Source organism: Rhipicephalus microplus, chromosome 1, assembly GCF_043290135.1.
Source record: "Rhipicephalus microplus isolate Deutch F79 chromosome 1, USDA_Rmic, whole genome shotgun sequence".
Lineage (NCBI taxonomy): Eukaryota > Metazoa > Arthropoda > Arachnida > Ixodida > Ixodidae > Rhipicephalus > Rhipicephalus microplus.
The window spans coordinates 58,957,430-58,971,758 of record NC_134700.1 but is presented as its reverse complement, the minus strand read 5'-3'; the positions used below and the strand labels follow the sequence as shown (position 1 = coordinate 58,971,758).

At 48.3% G+C, this 14,329-nt stretch overlaps 1 protein-coding gene across 1 annotated transcript; it reads left to right on the top strand.

The window, feature by feature from the left end:
* The first annotated feature begins 7,565 nt into the window (after positions 1-7,565).
* Positions 7,566-8,153, top strand: LOC142765355 (uncharacterized). Its single transcript, XM_075866155.1, has one exon. It carries the CDS (start codon positions 7,566-7,568, stop codon positions 8,151-8,153), a length of 588 nt encoding a protein of 195 aa, XP_075722270.1.
* Positions 8,154-14,329: the final 6,176 nt, after the last annotated feature.

The window sequence follows — 14,329 nt, the reverse complement described above, 5'->3', positions numbered from 1 at the left end:
GCCCGTTGGGCTCTTCGCTTACAAGACTACGACATCCGTGTGCTGTACCGCAACGGACGCCAGCATGCTGACGCTGATGCCCTCTCACGCTCCCCTCTACTTCAAGACGGCGTGCCCTGCTCAGTAACCTCAATTGCTGTATCTGCCATTGATTTTGAAATCCTCGCTACCGAACAGTGAAAGGATAATTGGATCGCCCCACTGATTGGCTTGCTCTCTGATTCGTCCGCAACACCATCCACGCGTGCCTTGCGTCGTCGAGCTCACCATTTCGCTGTCCGTCACGGCCTCCTACACCGACGCAATTACGACTCCGATGGCCGGCAGTGGTTACTCGTCATACCCCGCAGTCTGCGGTTGGAGATATGTGAATACATTCTGATCCGAAATGTGCGCACTCTGGGCTATTCAAAACGTACCACCCCATTCGACAACGCTACTTCTGGCGCGGGATGTACCGCTACAAGCAGCAGTTCGTTCGCGCTTGCCTCACTTGCCAACGCCGTAAACCGTCAGCACACATGTCGCACGCCGGTCTGCAACCGTTACCTTGCCCTGACCGTCTCTTTGGGCGCATAGGTATCGATTTGTATAGACCACTTTCTTTGACGTCGGCTGCTAACCGCTGGGCCATTGCTGCCATTGACCATTTACTGCGATACGCCGAAACCGCCGCTCTCGCTGCGACTACTGCGCGCGATGTTGCGTCCTTCCTGCTGCATAGATTTATACTGCGCCACGGACCACCCCAAGACCTTCTCAGAGATTGAGGCCGTGTCTTCTTGTCCGACTTCGTCGAAGCCATTTTGACGGAGTGCCATTCTGTCCACCGCAAAACTACTGCTTACCCCAACCAGACGAATGGCCTCACCGAATGCTTTAACCACACCCTCGGTGACACGCTTTCTATGTACGTCGCTGCCAACCACACTAATTGGGATAATATACTGTCCTTCGTCCTCTACGCCTACAACACCGCCCCTCACAGCACGACCGGTTTTTTCCCCTTTCTACCTGCTGTACGGAAGGCACCCGTTGCACACCATGGACACTATACCCCCGTACACGCCGGATCCATCTGAGTGTACACCTATTTCCGAGACAGCCCGGCTTGCTGAAGAGTGTCGTGAGCTTTCCAAGATTTTACGACGCAAGAGCGAGAGCGGCAGAAGAGTATTCGTGATGGCTCCACCACTTCTGGGCCCACCTTCCTTCCTGGTGCGTTCATATGGCTCTCGATCCCGACCTCTGTAGCTGTCCTCTCTTTCATACTTCCCAAATACGAAGGCCCCTGCCGTGTCATCGAGCGCACCTCACCCGTCAACTATCTGATCGAACTCGTTGAACTATCTTCGGACATGCGCCGCTGTGGGCGAGACATCGTCACCGTGGAGCGCCTGAAGGCTTATTTTGACCCGCTCATAGTAACAAGCTGTGAGGTCACCAGGCGGCTCCCTCTTTCACCCCGGGGTAATTATAGCGAAGCCTTCGAACTCTGAAATGGGTCGAACTCTTGACTACCTGCTAGTGGAGCTACCCAACAAGGACGCCGCTTGCGCTGAGAGCCCGTGCTTGGCCGTGACCGTCGCCGTTGTATATTCTCGCTCGTTGCCGGCTAATAAACGCCTTAACATTATATATATATATATATATATATATATATATATATATATATATATATATATATATATATATATATATATATATATATATATATTTATATGAAATAGAGGAGCACACTTACGAAAATTTGATACTTGTTTACTCTACGTTTCGGCCCCGTGGCACGGCCTTCGTCAGGATACTATATATGCATGTATATATATATATATATATATATACATATATATATATATATTGTTACGTGAAAAATAACAGTTGTCAGTGCGCAGCCACAACGCAGCTCACTCACAACACTTCTTCACTATGAGCCTGAGGCACCTATGTTGGGTATGCCCCACTATGCCCTCTTTCAGTCATAGGAAATCACGTAACACGACCCCCGGCGGCAAAAGCGCCGACCCGACGAGTTCACGGGGACACAGCAGAAGCAGTAGGGTAACGCTTGAGTCTTGATACGTGGACGATGTCCCTTGACAGCAGAGCAGAAGAGGTTGATGGATTATCAGGGACAATTTCATATGTATTTTCGGTAACTCGTCTAAGCACGCGGTATGGGCCCGTGAAACGAGAGAGAAGTTTTTCTGAAAGGCCTGCAAGTGGCGTAGGGGACCAAAGAAGAACGAGGGAACCTGTTGGAAAGTGTTCGTCGAGATGCCGCTCGTCGTAACGATGCTTCTGCGAGTCTTGGGACGCCATTAATCTCCTTCGGGCAAGCTGACGAGCGTGGTCAGCTCGGGTAATAGCGTCGCGTGCATATTCAAAAGTAGACTGCGCAGCGGCTGGCAGGAAGGCATCCAACGGCAATGTTTGTTCGCGTCTAAACAGAAGGTAAAAGGGCGAGCACCCAGCAGTGTGATGCCGGGAGGAATTGTATGCGAACTTAACGTAGGGTAGTGCAAGGTCCCAATCACGATGGTCGGCCGAGACGTATTTCGATAGCATGTCTGTCAGGGTGCGGTTTAAACGTTCTGTAAGCCCGTTTGTCTGGGGGTGGTACGATGTCGTGAGCCTATGTTGGGTAGAGCAGGAACGGAGGATATTGTCAACCATATTCGAAAGGAACGTACGGCCTCGGTCTGTCAGCAGTTGACGAAGGGCTCCATGCACTAAAATGAGATCGCGTAATAGAAAATCAGTGACGTCTGTAGTGCAGCTTGTTGGCATGGCTCGTGTAACTGCATAATGGGTCGCGTAATCCGTAGCCACCGCGACCCACTTGTTTCCGGAGGCGGATGTTGGGAAGGGACCGAGAAAGTCCAAACCAACACTGAAGAATGGCTCCGATGGGATGTCGATGGGCTGAAGATATCCGGAAGGGGTCCCGACGGCTTTTTGCGACGCTGGCAAATTTCACAAGCCTTGACATAACGATGTACAGAGCGTGAAAGGCCAGGCCAGTAGAAGCGGCGGCGTACACGGTCATATGTGCGAGACACCAAGGTGACCCGCGGTTGGCGCGTCATGCAGCTCACGTAGAACTGTGAAACGCAGGTGCTTTGGTATTACCAGAAGTAGGTCGTGAACATTGGGTGTTAAATTACGCCGATATGAGGTGTGGTCCATTGAGGTAAACATGCGAACAGAAGCCTCTTGCGGTGAAGATTCTAGCTGTTGTATTAGGCGGCTGATATCCGGATCGTGACGCTGCTCGTCCCCGAGATGAAGCAGCTGGGAAATGGAAACTACGGAGCCCACAGAATCAGTGTTCGTACGATCGCAGTCTTCCACAGGGTAGCGTGACGGACAATCCACATCTTTGTGCAGTTTTCCTGATTTATACACTACGGTGTAAGAATACTCCTGGAGGCGGAGTGCCATCAGGCGAGACGACCTGTGGGATCTTTTAGGGTGGCGAGCCAGCAGAGAGTGTGGTGGTCGGTGAGACCTATAAATAGTCGGCCGTATAAGTAAGGGCGAAATTTCGCGACTGCCCACACCAGCGCTAAGCATTCGCGCTCTGTGATGGAATAATTACGCTCCGAGGTGGACAGCAGCCTACTGGCATAAGCTATCACGCGATGCTGCCCACGTTGTCGCTGAGCCAACACAGCGCCTATTCCGTAACCGCTGGCATCGGTGCGCACTTCGGTCGGTGCCGTAGGGTCGAAGTGAGCTAGCACAGGAGAAGAGTGAGCAAAGTGGTCAGGTCGGAAAAATCTGCTGCTTGCGAGGGACCCCAGGTAAACGTCTCATTTGGTTTGAGTAAATCTGTTAGTGGCCGAGCGATTTCCGAAAGTTCTTGATGAACCGGCAGAGCCCCAAAAAAGCTGCGGACATCTTTGGCTGTTTTTGGCACAGGAAAGTCCTTCACAGCTTAAACTTTTTCTGGGTCAGGCTGTACGCCGTGAGCGTCAACAATATGTCCAAGTATTGTAATGCGACGGCGACCAAACCGGCACTCTTATGAATTCAGCTGAAGGCCGGCGAGACGGAATACATCAAGAAATTTCGACAGCCTCTCAAGGTGCGCTTCAAACGTGGGAGCAAACACAATCACGTCATCCAGATAACAAAGACACGTAGACCACTTGAATCCATGGAGCAGGGAGTCTGTGGCGACGCAAAGCGGTGCTTCTGTGTGCGGTGCACAGAGCGCATGCGCCCGCACAAGAAAGTTATCTTCGAGAGGAAGGGTGATAATAAAAGTCAGTTGTTGTTTGGGACGCGAGTTGTTCACTTGCGCAGCTATGCCGAGCGACGCGTCTCAACATTGGTGACCCGGACTCGGAATACAGGCACAGCGACCGGAGTGTCGAACCAGCCGCAATATGGATTCAACGTTCACGACCGACGCCCCTCCGACAGTCTCGTCAGTCGACAGTAAGCTGCCCCCTTTTCGGACTGCGGACCCCGCACTTTGGTTCATACAAGTAGAATCTCAGTTCGCAGTCAGACGAATCACCGCAGACCTTACGAAATACCCCTACGTAGTCAGCAGTCTGCCGTCTGCCATAGCCAGTGAAATCAGGGATCTGTTGGTCGCACCAACTGTCGAAAACGCATATGCAACGCTAAAAGAAACCCTCATTCGCCGAGTTACGCCCTCCGAACCACAACGACTGCAGCAATTGCTTCGCGGCACGGTACTCGGCGACCGTACTCCTAGTCAGCTTTTGCGGCACATGCAACAGTTGCTTGGCGGAACATCAAACACGATAAATGGAGTATTGCTCCGAGAACTCTTTTTGCAAAAGTTGCCTTCAGGCGTCCGCATGGTCATCGCGGCCTCAGAGCACAAGGATTTAACCGCAGCCGCCGAACTGGCTGACAAACTGGTAGCAATGACACCGCCCACACCCATGGCTGCCGTGCAAGCGCAACAGCCTCTAAACGAACTTCAAGAGATGCGTGAGGAGATTGCTCGACTTGCCGAAACAGTATCAGCTTTGCACGCTAGCAGGAGGGCGCAAACGATAACCGAGCCTAACACGCCGCTATCGCAAGAGCGGCACGAGCATATCTGCTGGTATCATCGGAGGTTCGGAAGTAGTGCGCGTAAATGTGTCCCACCGTGCGCGCACTCGGGAAACAGCCGCGGCAGGCACTGAGGGCGACCAGTGCTACTACGTTGCCTCCAAGTCGTCCCTCAGTATTTTTTATTACCGACCGCAACAATGGAGTACGTTTCTTAGTGGACACAGGCGCCGAGGTGAGCATTATACCGGCGTCACAAGCTGAAAGAAAGAAACCTAGTACATCCCCCTTGCAAGCTGTCAATAACACGGTGATAACAACATATGGCCATCGTTCACTGTCGCTGAACTTCGGTTTCGGCACAACGCTTAGCTGGGTGTTCATAGCTGCTGATGTCAAATTTGCCATACTAGACGCAGACTTTCTCCAGTTCTTCAGTCTGTTGGTCGACGTCCGCAACAAACGGCTTCAAGATCCCGTTCCTCAGGGAGCGGTACAAGGCACGCCGTGTTGGCACCCCCCTATCAGCCCGGCCTTGCTTAGTCCGGCTGGAGAAGCGTACTTCACCGCAATACTACAAGAGTTCCCAGAGCTGACACGACAGCCACAGGCATTTCCAGAAGTAAAGCACGGCGTGCTGCATCATATCGAAACCACAGGCCCACCGGTCTATGCGCGACCACGGCGCCTGTCACCCGAGAAGCTGCGGTTGGCTCGACAGGCGTTTGCCCACATGATGGAACTCGGGATAGTACGTTATTCATCCAGCCCATATGCGTCACCTCTCCACATGGTCCCAAAATCAACAGACGGTGATTGGCGCCGTTGCGGGGACTATCGAGTGCTGAACGGGGTAACCGTGCCAGACCGTTACCCAGTCCCGCACATTCATGACATGACCTCCTTGCTGCATGGTGCTACCATTTTCTCTAAAATAGATCTAGTGCGAGCATATCATCAGATACCCGTAGCACCGGAGGATATCCTTAAGACCGCAATAACAACGCCGTTAGGAATGTTCGAGCTCCTACGCATGCCTTTCGGCATACGCAACGCCGGCCAAACTTTTCAACGGTTTATGGATGGCGTTGTCCGTGGCCTCGACTTTTGCAAGGTATACCTCGATGGTCTTCTGATCGCTAGCAGCACTCCTGAAGAGCACGAGCGGCATCTGCGCTACGTACTTCAGCGACTGACAGAAAAAGGCATCGTTATCAATACGGCAAAGTGCGTGTGTGGGTACCGACACTATCATTTTTGGGCCACAGCATTTCAAGTGCCGGAGTACAGCCCCAGAAGGACAAGGTGCAAGCAGTACGGCAGTTTCCACAGCCGAAAAACCTCCGCCAGCTTCGAGAGTTCCTGGGACTCGTGAATTTCTACCGTAGGTTTATCCCGAAATGCGCCAACATCCTTCACCCTCTCCACAGCCTACTTGCGGCAACTGGATCAAAGGCAACTGCCATTCAGTGGAATGACCAATCCACACAAGCATTCCGGATGATAAAGGAAGCTCTCGCAAATGCTACCATGCTCACGCACCCGCAGCTGGGTGTTCCTCAGTGTGTCATGGTGGACGCCTCCAATGCAGCGATCGGAGCCGTGTTGCAGCAGAGGGTGAGCGGAGTGTGGCGACAAATTTCCTTCTTCTACAGAAAACTGAGCCCGTCCGAATGAAGGTACAGCACCTTCGGTAGGGAACTCCTGGCCATATACGCTGCTATCTGGCATTTCCGACATTATGTGGAAGGACAAGAATTTTTTGTGCTCACAGATCACAAGCCACTCACCTACGCATTGCGCGCGAACTCCGATTCTGGTGCGTACGTGGCACGGGAGCTCCGCCAAATGTCGTACATCGCAGAATTCACGACAGATATACGCCATGTTAGTGGCACGGATAATGCTGCGGCTGACGCTCTTTCGCGTGGTCCAGTGAATGCCATCAGCCTGCCGAGTGGCGTGGACTTCACCACACTTACGACGGCTCAACGCAGTGATGGAGAGTTCAAGCGTCTACTGACGTCTTCAACCAGCGCCTTGAAGCTGCAATGGTTGGCAGAACCCACAGGATCCGTATGCTGCGACATGTCTACAGGCAAGGCCCGACCGTTCGTCCTCTCGAACACAGCCTGGCGCATCCCGGGATTCGAGCCACGCAACGGCTATGCACAGCGACGTTCGTGTGGCCAGAAATAAACCGGGATGTCCAATACTGGACACGACAGTGCATCGCATGCCAGCGCTCCAAAGTTCAGCGACATACTGTGACCCCCTTGGGATCCTTCCCCCTGCCGGACTGTCGATTTGCCCATGTGCATGTTGACATTGTAGGACCACTGCCGTTGTGCCAGGGGCAAAGCTACTTGCTAACCTGCATCGATCGCTTCACGCGATGGCCGGAGGCCGTGCCCATTCCAGACATGACTGCTGATACAGTCGCCCGCGCATTTATCTTCCACTGGGTGGCCCGCTTCGGAGTGCCGGCAACCGTGACTACGGATCGTGGAACACAGTTTTAGTCCGCCATGTTCGCAAGCGTCACCCGGCTCTTGGGTACTCACCGCATGAGAACAACTTCCTACCATCTGATAAGCAACGGTATAGTGGAAAGGTTCCATCGCCAGCTGAAGACGAGCCTGACGGCTATTGCGAGTCACAGTTGGCTAGAGGCACTGCCGTTTGTTCTGTTGGGCGTTAGGACGGCTCTGAAAGCAGATATTGGATGCTGCTCCGCTGAACTGGTGTACGGAACAACGCTTCGCCTCCCAGGAGAGTTTTTCACTACCAGTAAGGACGAAAACGTGTACGCGAACGCGGACAACGCCGTGCGACTGCGAGACATCAGGAGCAAGCTACGCGCTGTTCCTCCGCGGCCGCCCGCAGCCCGGCCAGTCTGCGTGGACCGGGAACTCTCCTCCTGCTCTCACGTGTTTGTGAGGCACGACGACGTACAGCCTCTACTCCGGCCCCCGTACGACGGGCCTTTCAAGGTGCTGCGACGGGCAGACAAGCACATTACAATCGACAGAGGTGGTCGTCACAACGTGGTTTCTTTAGACCGCGTAAAATCAGTACACGTGGACTCCGACAGCAAAGCACCTGCACCACCTTGAGCTCCATCTTCGCAGGCAACCCCGGCAGACCACGTAGCGCAGCCCCAACAAGTCCTCAAACGGTTTACGCGGAGTGAACGGTGTACGAGACCCCGGGGCGCATGAACTTATGAACCGCAGTGCGTCGTCCGAGTGCGGCCATTGTGCGCGCACTCACTAGGGGCGGAGTACTGTGGCGACGCAAAGCGGTGCTTCTGTGTGCGGTGCAGAGAGCGCATGCGCCCGCACGAGAAAGTCATCTTCGAGAGGAAGGGTGATAATAAAAGTCAGTTGTTGTTTGGGACGCGAGTTGTTCACTTGCGCAGCTCTGCCGAGCGACGCGTCTCATCATTCATTCAAAGGTGGCGGGGGCTTCACATAAGCTGAAAGGCATGACTTTGAATTGGTAGATTCCATCGGGTGTTACAAAAGTTGCTTCTCTCGGTCCACGGTGTCCACGGAAATCTGCCAATCACCAGAACGAAGATCGATGGAAGAAAAGTAGGCGGCACCATGGAGGCAATCAAGGGCGTCGTCAATGCGGGGCAGAGGATATGCGTCTTTCTTGGTGATGTTGTTAAGGTGGCGATAGTCCACACAAAATCGCCATGATCCGTCCTTCTTTTTAACTAATACTACCGGGGATGCCCAGGGACTGGAGGATGGTTCAATAATGTCCTTCGCTAGCATCTTTTTCACCTCCTTCGGAATTATGCTCCACTCAAAAGCAGACACTCTGTAAGGACGGCGGTGAACAGGGTTGGCATCACCTGTGTGTATGCGATGCTGGACAAAGGACGTCTGCCCAAAAGGTCGGTCGCCAAAATCGAAAATATCCTGGTAGGCCTCGAGAAGATGTTGTAGGGCTTCAACTTGCGGAGGCGGAAGATCAGTGACGATCATGTCTACAATTTGACGGCTGCCCGAATGCGTTGCGAGTGATGTGGGCTGCGGTAAACAAGTGTGTCTAAGACAAGCACTTCAATTTGTGAATCGAGCAACGGACACAGGTGGGCCGCAGAAATGCCTTGTGGAAGCACATTATTCATGTAGCCGAAATTTACAAGAGGTAGACAGGTTTTGTTATCTGTGATGCTGAGCACCGAATAGGGCACTGCAACATTGTGCGGAAGGAGTACGTCGGTGAGAGGCGTAGCGTAATAGTCACCGTCGGGCACAGCTGGTGAGCACAGAAAATCGACGTACGTCACAGTTTGGGAGGGCAGGCGAACAAAGTCACTGCTTTGTAATCGGCATGTAGGTTGGTACGGGGCGGCACTGATGTTTGGCGCCCCGTAACAGTTGTCACTACGCAGCCGCAACGCAGCTCACCGACAACGTCCACTTCTTCGCTATCAGTCTGAGGCATCTTTCTTGGGTATGCCCCACTATGCCCTCTTTCAGTCAGACAAAATCCCGTAACAATATTTATACATAAATATATATAAGTAAATATATATATATATATATATATATATATATATATATATATATATATATATATATATATATATATATATGCACGCACAGACAAAGGTTGAAGAGGTGCAGATGTTTACAAAACTAATTGTTTGCATTCGCGCAACAATGTCAACGAGAACATGCGTATCTGCAAAACCAGAAGCTCATATGAAGCACTTATGGTGGCCCTGAACACACTGCTACATAAATCAACTTCAGCGCATGACAGCTTACCACGATTGACGTTAGCTCGACGTGACGGCTGTATCAAAGGAGTACATATGCGATGTCTATAATATTGGATACGCAGTACTGCAACCACTATTGACGTTACACGAAGATTAGCGTCTATTTGAAAAGTAGTTCCGAGACCTGGCGTAGCTCTGTGGTAGAATGCTTGACTGCCATGCAGAATAGTTTGGCTCGATTCCTGATGGGACCCTGAAGTTCATTATTTGCATTCGTCGGGAAGTCATCCTTGCATATGTCAGGCTTTTCTTAAGACTGACATTTATTCTATGCATTACTTGGGTTGACGCTACCGATGTAGGGTATCACTTAACGCTTACGCGTTAAAATTGACCATGTGTGTTCTCGTCATTCCTTGGTAGATACAAAGTGTAAATCGCCTGTGGCACATACCCACATACGAGTGGCACATACCCGCCCGTGTGTGTGTGCCACAGTCTGACGGGAAGTGTTTGACGACGTACGCAACGGGATCGTACATTATTCATCTCTTAAACAGCGCGTCATATTCATCAAACCACCTTACCCTCCCAAGCTAATTTTGGTTCATGCCAAATTAAGCGGATGATGACGCGAGCCCCCAAACGTAAGCAGCTAGATAGATAGATAGATAGATAGATAGATAGATAGATAGATAGATAGATAGATAGATAGATAGATAGATAGATAGATAGATAGATAGATAGATACGCTCCAAGTCACTGAAGTTCACTAGGAAACGCTTCGCATTTAAAAAGAAACAGCAGGCCTGCGCAGAAGGCGGAGCACAGTCACAGTTAAAGCTATAAGAGCGGCCTTTCAAGCCTTTTCGAAACACTCAATCGGTAACTACTGCAAGCACACTTGCTTGATACCCACTAGGGCATTATTATTAAAACTTTTTGGCTAGTAGGCCGGCCTTCGCTATGCTATTATTCTTAATTCCTCCAAGAAGCGTGGTATCAGCCAAACACTTGCAAGGAATTTCGCACCCATGGTTCGTGCAGGGCCTCATGACAATGAGGAATGATGGCTCAAGTAGGTCTGCGTCACAAATAATAAGCGAACAAGAACAAGTTTTTGTAATGATTTGGAGCATTTGACGACCCATTCATTACGCAATTTGCATTAGGAGACGAATGGTTGCTATTTCGCTGTTTTAAAACACTTTATAAATCGTATTACCACGATTGCTTTTCCGACATCAAGCCTGCCTAAGACATGTTTGCTAACATGTCCGAAGCAACAGTGAGACTCAGCGGTAGAATACTAGGCGGGCCCCTAGCGGATCCGGGTTCGAGTTCCACTGGGTCATTGGTACTTGATTTTTTTCGATTTCATGCGATGTGTTTACGGACATCGGCGGCGGCGGAAGCACAGGAAAACTTCACGTGACCCGAGTTTTGATCTCATAACAGCTTTCGCTGGAAAATTCGCCAGACCACAGTGGCAGAACATTGCATAATAACGCAGGAAAACCCCAGACCACTGTGGCAGAGCTCCAACAAAGTTTCGATGAGAGAAAGCGAGGCCATAAAAAGACATTTCCAAGATATGCAATGCAGGGACATCATCCAACTGTATAAGAGTCCGTGGTCGTCACCTGTGGTGTTAGTGAAGAAGAAAGACGGAACCCTACGTTTCTGAGTGGATTACCGCCGCCTCAACGAAATCACAAAAAAAGATGTTTATCATCTCTCATGGATAACTGCACTTTAGATCGACTCCACCACACGAAGTATTTTTCTTCGATCGAAGTTAAGGAGAGAGACCGAGGAAAAAACATCGTTTAAGATATCAGGCGGCCTTCTGGAGTTGAAGAATCGGAATCAGAATCAAAATCAGAAACTAATTTCAGAAAGAGGTCCAATCGTCAAAACAAAAGGAGGTCGAAGAGTGAAAGACTGAAACTGGAACTCCGACAGTAATGAATACAGAAAAATATTTGAACTAGCTAACAACAGTACAAAAATAGGCAAGAAATACAACACAAGCTGAAAGAGTGACAAATTTAAAAAATAACAGGAGAAAGCAGGAACGAAAAAAAGGTAAAGACAAAAGCAGAATAAATAAAAGATAAGAATAATTTATTTCTCATAAATTTAAACAAAAAAACAAAACTAATCAACACAATAAATAAAGGTAATGCAGTACTTTTCAATTTTTACGAAACTAAAAAAAGAATAGATATAAAATGAAGGTAATTAAGCACTTCTATACAGTTTTGAAAGAATGCAATAAAAAAAGCAATAAAAATACAAAATGAACCGAAAACAAATGTCACATCTATTTCAAAATGACTAATGAAAATGCGATGCTTTTACTTATGTTGTGAAATGATGTGAATAGGATAGAGAGTAATAGAAGTGGCAAAAACTACCCGGATTATGAAAGTGACGAGAGGAAGGTCTTCAGTTATTTTTTTAATATGCCAAGCGATAGCAATGTTGTGATCACAGGAGATATAGTATTCCAGAAAGGAATTCCATTAAAGTAAATTGTTTGTTTGCCAAAATTACTGTAAGCTTTTGCTAAAATAAATTCAGATTATGTGCAAACTTTGTCAAGTTAGTATTCGCTACACTTTAAAAACATTTACACCCTAAAAAGTGTAAAACGGGTGGGCGCATTAAAAGCACCCATGTGAACACCCTTTTCAAACAATTTTTTTTATATTTAAGGTGTGTGTGACAAAAACATCCTCATACACACCATTTACACTGTTATATTTGGGGTGTTATGAAAAAGCATACAACATATTGATTGATATATGGGGTTTAACGTCCCAAAACCACCATATGATTATGAGAGACGCTGTAGTGAAGGACTCCGGATATTTCGACCACCTGGGGTTCTTTACCGTGCACCCAAATCTGAGCACACGCACCTACAATGCTACAAGTGCACGACATTTTCGGGCAGTCTTGCTTACCCTACTGAAACGTTCCGTAAGATGCGGAGACCTCAAGTACGGAATTATTGGAATATGGAAGACGTATGATGCGGACTCCGCATAAGACGTATGATGCGGACTCCGCATCTTATGGAAGGACGTATTATGCGGAAATTACTGAAATGAGTGCATGTTACGTCTGAATCCAGTGCAAGGCAATATAATGTGTAAATTGAATAGACGTCCACATCTTGAGTACATGCAATACTGTGTACAAATCACAATGCTTCTTAAATGTGCATGATGAGGGATTGAATCATCGGCATCTTTCTAATTGTCGTGATGCGGAATCAAAATTACCTTTTAAATAAAATACATTACAAAACTACTAAATTAACATGCTAGTGATCATAAATGGTGGTACATTGCAACACATTGATGCAGTGTTCTATGCAAGACTTAAAGAACTTATAAAGTTAATATTATCAATAGAGAAGCATTACTATACACATCAGCCCTGCTACAATCAATATAGTTTATTTGTCTGTATGCTCCAGCTGTGAATAGTGACATTGCAGTGTTGATCATACACAAATGAAGTGACTGCACCGTAATTTCACGAGCTCCACCTAAGCCACAGGATGGTGGCACAAAACACAATGTAACAGCAATTTTAGAACAAAATGTTTAATATAAATAATGATCATAGCACTGTGAAAGTGTGGCGCTGTGTTTATCTCATGAATGCCTTGTGGAGATCGGCGAAATGCTGCTTGAGGCTCCAGCACCACTGTAAATTTCGAAGGTCACTGCCATAGAACTTATGTGTCCTTCATAGGCACCTGGAAATGAAAATAATTGGCACAAATAATGTCAGAGACATATGTTAGCACAATAGTTCACATGCACAAGAAATATAACACACAGAATGAAACTGAAAATGTAAGGCACACAATCCTTCATGTTATGCATATGTGAATAATTGTAGGAATGAGTGTATAAATTAGTTCTGCCACATAAAAAAACAGCATGCTTATCACAGTGAAAATAACTAGGTTCTCACGATTTTCAATGCTAGAGATAATCGATTAATATGTCCTTATGAAATTATGATTTAAATGCTTCCTGCACAGTAAAACTTTAGGAACTGCAAGTGAAAGCTCTCAATGTACATTTAATAGAGTGTGCATGTACATCTGCTGCCTTTATACTATACAGTTTGTGCACAAAATTGGCATCTTGAACAATTTTGAGAGTTAAACCTATGCAAATTATGAAGGTTAAAATCACCATGAAAGCAAGCAGGACCAGGCAGGTGCCATTAAAAATCTGTGCAAGCCAGATAACTATAACCGAACTGCACACATATAGGGGAGCAAGAGTAACAGAAATTCGGCTGCTGACCCGCATGTCGCGGTATCAAACCCCGGCTTCATTTCCGATGGAGGCAGAAATGCTGTAGGCACGTGTGCTCAGATTTGGGTGTACGTTAAAAAACCCCAAGTGGTCGAAGTTTCCAGTGCCCTCCACTACGGCGTCTCTCATAATCATATAGTGGTTTTCGGGCGTGAAACTCCATATATAAATCAAGAATAACAGAAAGAAACTGCCAACA